This window comes from Acomys russatus, chromosome 3 (genome assembly GCF_903995435.1).
Source record: "Acomys russatus chromosome 3, mAcoRus1.1, whole genome shotgun sequence".
NCBI lineage: Eukaryota > Metazoa > Chordata > Mammalia > Rodentia > Muridae > Acomys > Acomys russatus.
The window spans coordinates 32,533,175-32,541,525 of NC_067139.1; the positions used below are offsets into that span (position 1 = coordinate 32,533,175).

The 8,351-nt window shown below is 47.3% G+C and overlaps 1 protein-coding gene across 1 annotated transcript in view; it reads right to left on the reverse strand.

The window, feature by feature from the left end:
* The window catches only part of Fgd3 (FYVE, RhoGEF and PH domain containing 3), a 39,303-nt gene extending 31,500 nt beyond the window's left edge, over nt 1-7,803 (reverse strand). The window contains exon 1 of the mRNA XM_051143305.1: nt 7,295-7,803. Within this exon, the coding sequence (XP_050999262.1) occupies nt 7,295-7,732 (438 nt within the window). The 5' untranslated portion in view covers nt 7,733-7,803. The remainder of the gene's footprint in view (nt 1-7,294) is intronic.
* Nucleotides 7,804-8,351: the final 548 nt, after the last annotated feature.

An 8,351-nucleotide genomic window follows, 5' to 3' on the forward strand; every position in this document is an offset into this window, starting at 1 on the left:
TACATATTCAGTCTATAGCAATGACCTTCAGTGTTCCTCCCCATATTCAGTGAAACAAATGTGAAGGAACCTCCCACACCAGGTCTCAGGTCTCTGATTTCTTCCACACCAAGGCCCCTCCCATACCAGGGCTCCTCTCACACGAAGGCCCCTCCCATACCAGGGCTCCTCCCACACCAAGGTCCCTTCCATCCCAGGACTCCTCCCATACCAAGGCCCCTCCCATACCAGGGCTCCTCCCACACCAAGGCCCCTCCCATACCAGGGCTCCTCCCACACCAAGGCCCCTCCCATACCAGGGCTCCTCCCACACCAAGGCCCCTCCCATACCAGGGCTCCTCCCACACCAAGGCCCCTCCCATACCAGGGCTCCTCTCACACGAAGGCCCCTCCCATACCAGGGCTCCTCCCACACCAAGGCCCCTCCCATACCAGGGCTCCTCCCACACCAAGGCCCCTCCCATACCAGGGCTCCTCCCACACCAAGGCCCCTCTCATACCAGTGTCCTTTCTACACTAGTACTACTATGCTTTCAGGGCAGAAACAGAGAATTCAGTCAGGCACTGATAGGTCTGTCTCCTCTAAGGTCTACCCAGGGGTCTTGGGACTTGGGGATCTATCTGGCAAGAGTAGAGAGCCAATGAATTCTGAACTGGAGTGTGAAAGCCACTGAAAGCAAAGGCCAGTAGCGCATTAGAGTTCCAGTTCCACAGATGCTCTGAGACCTCGCAGCTGTGCTGATAGGTAGTCTTCCCTGCCTAAAGCTAGCACACAAGCTGGACAGATAGCTTTTGCCAAATGGCCCACTCAGCCAAAACCAAAAGCAACAAACCAACCCCATAAACCACACATAGAAGCAGGAGACTATGGCCCAACCAGAAAAAAAACAGCCCCTGCCCCCAAGTCAATCCTAAAGAAACACAGATCTGAGGCCAGGCGTGGTGACGCACGCCTTTAATCCCAGCACTAGGGAGGTGGAGGCAGGCGGATCGCTGTGAGTTTGAGGCCAGGCTGGTCTACAAAGTGAGTCTAGGACAGCCAAGGCTACACAGAGAAACCCTGTCTGGAAAAAAAAAGGAGGAGGAGGAGGAAGAGGAAGAAGAAGAAGGAGAAGAAGAAACACAGATCTGGGGCTCAGGGGTGGGGCTGACTCATTCAGTAAAGTCCTTGCCACATAGGCACAGAGCTTTTTGCACAGAGCCTTCGTTCAGTCCTCGGCTCTTACATAGACAGCCAGGCACAGTGGCATGCACGCGCACTTCCAGTACTGGGGAGGTGGACATAGGTAGATCCTTGGGCTCTCTAGCCAGCCTTCCCAGACTAGCCAGTGAACACCAGATCCCAGTGAGAAAGACTGAGTGAGACCCAGTGAGAAATCCAAGGTGGAACTGGGCATAGCGATGCACACCTGTAATCCCAGCACTCAGGGAGGCAGAGGCAGGTGGATCTCTGTGAGTTCGAGGCCAGCCTGGTCTACAAAGTGAGTCCAAGACAACCAAAGGTACACAGAGAGACCTTGTCTCAAAAATCAAAACAAAACAACAATAACAAAACAAGGTGGATAGTACCTGAGGGATGACATCAGGTTGTATTCTGGTCTCCACATACAAGTGTGTGTGTGTGTGTGTACCTACACACACACACACACACACACACAGACCTATGAGTTGCTTGATGAGTAAAAAAAAATATTTGTCAGAAAGGTGCTCAAAAAATCAAGAACTAGCATAGAAACAAGAAACAGCACCAACAGGGATAAAACCAAGACCATTAATAAGAATGAACCCCAACTCAATTCTGGAGTTGACTAGCCTGTGCATCTCATAAAGAGGTTCACCCATACTGGAACAGGTAAAGGAAACAGAAAACTTGATGAGAAGTCATGCAATTAGGCAAAGTTGCTATGGTCTATCTTCTTTTTCATTTTATGTGCATGGGTATTTTGCCTGCTTGTGTCTGTGTACCAGTGCATGCAGTACCCATGGGAGCCAGAAGAGGGCATCAGATCCCCTGGGACTGGAGTTAGAGAAAATTGTGAGCTATCATGTGGGTGATGGGAATCAAACTGGGTCCTCTGGAAGAGAAGTCAGTGCTCTTAACTGGACAGCCATCTCTCCAGTACCACAGCCTACCTTCCCCCCCCCCCCGCCAAGATTTATTTATTTTATTTTATGTATATAAATGTTTTGCCTGAATGTATACATGAGTACCAGGTGTGTGCCTGGTGCTTGAAGAGGGCAGAAAGAGGGCACCATATCCCCTGGAACTGGAGTTACAGGTGGTTGTAGGTAATGGGAACTGAACACAAGTCCTCTTCAAGAGCAACCAGTGCGCTCAACCCACAAGCCATCTCTCTAGCTCTCAAAGAAGTCACTTAAAATCAGAGTCAGAGGAGAAAACCAAGAAAGAATGAAGAAAAGCACAGAGACTTTCATGGCACCTTCAGCTTGACCAAGATCTCTGTATATGAGTCACGCCTTTAATCTCAGCACTGGGGAAGATCGCTGTGAGTTCGAGGCCAGCCTGCTCTACAAAACGAGTCCAGGACAGCCAAGGCTACACAGAGAAACCGTGTCTTGAGCTACAACAACAACAACAAAAAACCAAAACCAAAACCAAAAACAAAAAAGAACAGAAAAGAAAAAAGAAAGAAAGAAAGGTAAGAAACTCAATGAACTCTAACTAGAATAAGGAAGCATCCACCTAGTTCATGCTTATAATCCTGGCACTCATGAGGCTGAGACAGGGGAATAGTAAGATTGAGGCTAGTCTGGGCTGCACAGAGAGACCCTGTGACAAAAACAGAGGAGGGGGTACATCAAGGCACCCTATGATATAAAAAACAATCTAAAAGTCAAGGACAATATTAAAATGAATAGAGCAATATAAAGAAGTAGTCTTAATGAGCCAGGCGTGGTGGCACACGCCTTTAATCCCAGCACTCAGGAGGCAGAGGCAGGAGGATCCCTGAGTTCAAGACCAGCCTGGTCTACAAAGCAAGTCCAGGACAGTGCTGTTATACAGAGAAAGCCTGTCTTGAAAACAAACAAACAAACAAACAAAGAACGAGTCTGTCCCACTTGCAGGAGCTCCCATGAGATTTCCAGATGCTTCCTCAAGGAAATGTTTGAGGGCCACAGGGAAGGAATTGATACATTGAGAGTGTTAAGAAAAGATAGTGTCAGCCAAGGCTATAGCATCAGATGGAATCGGCCTTCAAAGACAGAGAAACAAAGACTTTGCTAGAAAGGGGCTGGGCAGATGGCCAGGCAGTTAGGAGCACTTGTGACTCCTGCAGAAGAACGGGGTTTGGTTCCCAGCCCCCACACGGCGGCACATAACCATGTGCAATAATTCTGTCTTCTGCCCACTGAGGGCACCGTGCATGCCTGTGGTGCATATATATATATATATATATATATATATATATATATAGATAGATAGATAGAGAGAGAGAGAGAGAGAGAGAGAGAGAGCAAACACCCACATACATTTTAAAGACTTTCCAAGAAAAACAAAGGCTGAGGGAGTTTATTTTTATTAGAGCCATACTACAGAATAAATGACAAAACGAGTCCTGGGCTAGAGAGATGGTTCATCAGTTGAGTGCACTGGTGAGCAAGCATGAGGTCTGAATTCAGACACCAGCAACGAATGCACAAAGCTGAGTGTATTGCTCACAGCTGCAACCAGACCCAAATGGGATAGAGACAGGAGGATTGCTGTTTTTAAGCCAGATTGAGAAAATATGAGGCCCAGCTTCAGAAAAAGACCCCGACTAAAAGGAAAACACAGAGTGGTGGAGAAGGAAACCTGAGGAGTTCTGATCTATGTATGTACGGGGGCACGCCTTCCTATCCCACGCCTCACCCCCGCCAGACACATAGACACCAACAGTAAATAAATAAGTAAATACCTCTTTGGTGGGGGGAGGAACAGCAAAAGGCGTCCTTCGAGCAGAGATGTCAGGATGGCTGTGGCTGTGGCTGTGGCTCCGCAGAGTGCTTGCCTAGCTTGTGGGAATCTCTGGGTTCAGTCCCAGCACCACATAAACTGGGTGTGGCTGTGGTAGTACATGCCCGGAGTCCTATCACTTAAGAGCCTAAAGCAGGCCGGGCGAAAGGGGCTCACGCCTTTAATCCCAGCAGTGGCAGGTGGATTTCTGTGAGTTTGAGGCCAGCCTGGTCTACAGAGTGATTCCGGGACAGCCAAGGCTACACAGAGAAACCCTGCCTTGAAAAACTTAAAAAAAAAAAAAAAAAAGGAGCGCCTAAGGGAGAATTGTTAGTTTGGATCATTACACAAGCTCAGAAATAACAGTTAAGAGGAACTTCAAATCCATCTTCAATAGCTTGTAACATATACAGGTGAATTTCAGTAACCCAAAGGGGAGGAGGTGAGAAAGGCCAGAGCTTTGTCAGCATCAAATAAAATGCTGTAACTTTAAAATGTTTTAGTAAGCTGGGTGTAGTGGCACACACCTGTAATCCCAGCACTCAGGGAGGCAGAGGCAGGTGGATCACTGTGAGTTTGAGGCCAGCCTGGACTACAAAAGGAGTCTGGAACAGCTAAGGCTACACAGAGGAACCCTGTCTCGAAAAACCAAAAATCAAAAAACAAAAAAGTTTTAGTAAAAACAATGGTAACTACAAGCAAAGTATCTATGGATGTGCACAAAGGGAAAATGGAAGGAATCAACATATATCACTACAAAAATCAGTGAAATAAATGCAAAGACGGTGAGAGGGAACGAGAGAGGGGGAGAGTGACAAGGTACAGACAGCAGCGACCTGAGAAGCAACCTTCATATCCTTCCCCTTCAGTAACGGCTCTATGTGTAACCGTGTTAAACGCCTCAGGAAAAAAAAAGATACATTTGGTCAAATGGACCAAAGACAAATGAAGCCGGATGTGATGGCACACATCCGTAATTCCAGCAAGAGGAGTGAGAACGCAAGACAGCCAGGCTATGAAGCAAGTTCCGGGTCAGCCTGAGGTATATAGTGAGTCAGTCTCTCTCTCTCTCCCCACCCCACCCCACCCCAGCCAGGTCAGGTGCTCCACTAAAGAAGCAAGAAAAAAAAAAGCGATTAATTATACATTTTGTTTTGTTTTGAGACAGGATCTCCTGTAACTCAGACAGGCCTCAAACACCCTGTGTTGCTGAGTGTGAACTTAAGCTTCTAATCCTAGGGTTGCAGGTGTGCACGATACGCCCCTTCTTTCTTAAATATGTTATTTACAAAAGACTCATTCTGTCTCTTTGCAGAGAAGGATACACAAGATGAAAGTGGGGAAAGAAGAGAGCAACTCCCTCCACCCCCACAAAACAAGTTGCCTTATTTATAGCAACAAAAGAGGGTGTGCCATTAACCCTGATGACCTGAGTGCAGTCCCTGGGACCTACGTGGTAGAAAGGAAAGAACCCACTCCAGAAAGTTGTCCTCTGACTCCACACCCCTCCACACACTCAGTAAGTAACCACGTTTTTAAAAACTAAAAATAATTACAAGGATCATTATAAAATGATATTTACAATCTCCAAGAAGATTTAACAATATGTGACATAATCTGAGACTATATTGGATGGAGAACTAACCAGCAACATATTAAGAGCTAGAAGCCTCAGTATCCCCACTTCTGAGGGGAACAGAACATCTGGACAGAAAGTCAGTGAGAAAAGTGAGGCCGTGGGTGGTGGCGTGCACAGTGGTGCCCAACGTAACGTTTCGTCTGGGTGCAACATGTAATGAACACTGCTCAGAACAGACCATGTGTTATATAAAACAAGTCTTAACAAATTTTTTTTAAAAGCTGAAATTATTCAAAATATCTTTTTCAGTCACAAGGGAATAAAGCTAGATAATGGAGAAAATCCACAGATAAACTAAAACCAATGTATTCAGGAGGCAGAGACAGGGTCCCAGGTCAAGCTGGTGAGCTAAACTAGCCAAACAGGAGGACTGGAAGCGCAAGGAGAGATCCTGCCTCAATGAATAAAGTAGAGAATGGTCCAAGAAGACCCCCGATGTCGCCTTAGGGTGTCCACAGGCATATCCATACCTTTCCTTACTCACTGCACACGCACCTGCAGACATATGAATGCCCACGCACATGAAAAAGTACACACACAGAGACACTCAGAAATCAAACCAAAAAAGAACTATTGAGAATGTAGCTCAGTGGCATAGCACTCATGTATCATGTGCAAGGCCCTGGGTTCCATCCCCACACCAGGAAATATATATATATATACATATATACATATTCTTAAAACAACCTAACTGTACATATTGAGAACTAGAAGAGTGAGAATAGGCTAAGCCCAAGGCTGGCTGTGAGAAGGAAGGAAGTAAGAAAGATCAGAACAGAGATAAAAGGCAAAGAATGGAAAAACAATTTCAAAAGAGTAACCAAGCCAAAGTCGGCTTTCTGAAAAGCTCGAGAAAAGTCACAAACTTGAACCAGGTTACCTTAGAGAGAGAGAGAAGACTCAGCTACTGAAGCTGGAAATGGAAGACGGGCTGTTGGTACAATTGGTGACGTGAAAACAAAAAGGATATAAGAGAATGAGCAATTATGTGCTAACAAATTGTACAACCTGGAAAAAAATATCCTCAGAAATACTTGGCTATAAAGAATACCAAATCATGAAGAAATACAAACACTTGGAAAAAAGGCAATGAGCAAGGGCACTGAATCAGTAATTCCAAACTTGCCAACAGAGGATAAGGGAAAGATGGCTCTACTAATGAGTTCTGCCAAACCTTTAAGGGCAAATTAATAACTATTATCCCTTCTCTCCCTCCCCCCTTTTAAAGCATACACACACAGACACACATACACACACACACATACTCACTCACTCACACACACAGAAACACACACAAACTCACATACATTCACATACACTCACACACACACTCACACACAGACACACACACACACACAGACTCATACACAGGCACACACACTCACACACACACACACAAGGGCGCACACACACACACACACACACACACACACACACACACACACACACACACACACACACACACACACACACACACACTCCAAGGAGGAAGTAGCCACACTCAAGTATCATGGATAAGCATACCCAAGTTGTGAGGGGGCCCCATCTGGCCTTTTCTGGTAGACTCCATCCAGGAGTTCCTTTGTGTGGAGTGAGTGTGTGGGTACATTTCCCTGAACTCAAGGTGTGGGTGTCACACACCGCAGGTCTCTAGCACTGCCTGGGTACTCTGTATTGGGTGGAGAGAAACGAAGACTTACCTGAGTCAAGCCAACATCCTCCTCAGGCCTGGAAGAGGTGCTCCTAGGGTCAGGATCCTCACCCACGCCACTATCTTCCTCCTCCTGAGGGGTGTCCTGTGGGACCTGGATGTCCACAGGTGTCTCAAGGTGTAGCCCCAAGATGGCAGGGCTTGGGGAGCTCTCACTGCCCTCTTCACAGGGGAAGTTCTCACTGGTCATGCTGGAGGATGGGCTGTCGATTCCACTGTCCCTGTTGGGGATCTTCATGGCACCAGTTGGCTCCCCAGAGGAGCTGTCCCCTGCTGACACTGGGCTGCCTTGAGCCCCTCGGTGGGCACCCGGCCCAATGGGAAGTGCTTGAAGCTTCCCCAGTGGGGAGCTTCTGGGCCTAGCACCAAGTACCCCAAGAGGAGAAATGGCTTCTTGGGGAGTCGAGGAGCTCCTACCCAATTCCATCTTCACAAATGAACTCACTGGTCTCTGCCAGGAGGCTGGCCAGGGGCTTCCTGTTGGGGAGAAAGAGGGCAGATCAGTGTAGTCACTGAAAGCAACCCCCAGAGAGTTGGCCTCAATCAGCTGGGGTGGGCTGGGGCTGTGTGGAAAATACTACTTCACAACACCCCACTGGCTTTAGTTGGATCCTATCCAGACAGGCTTTGAGGGAAAGGCCAGGGAATACGTTTTATCTAAAAAGTAAGGTTTCTACCTACATAAAAAAGCAGTCCTAGGGCCCAGGGAATCAGTGGGTAAGGTGGCTGCTGCTCTGCTAGCACAAGGACCTGAACTCAGATATACAATGCCATGTTAAAGGTTGGCTTGGAGGGCTGGGCGTGGTGGCGCACGCCTTTAATCCCAGCATTCGGGAGGCAGAGGCAGGCAGGTTACTGTGAGTTCGAGGCCAGCCTGGTCTACAAAGCAAGTCTAGGAAAGCCAAGGCTACACAGAGAAACTCTGTCTCGAAGGAAAAAACAAACAAACAAACAAACAAAAAAGCAAAAACACGTTGGGTTGGAGAGATGGCTCAGCAGTTAAGAGCACTGCCTGCTCTTCCAGAGGTCCTGAGTTCAATTCCCGG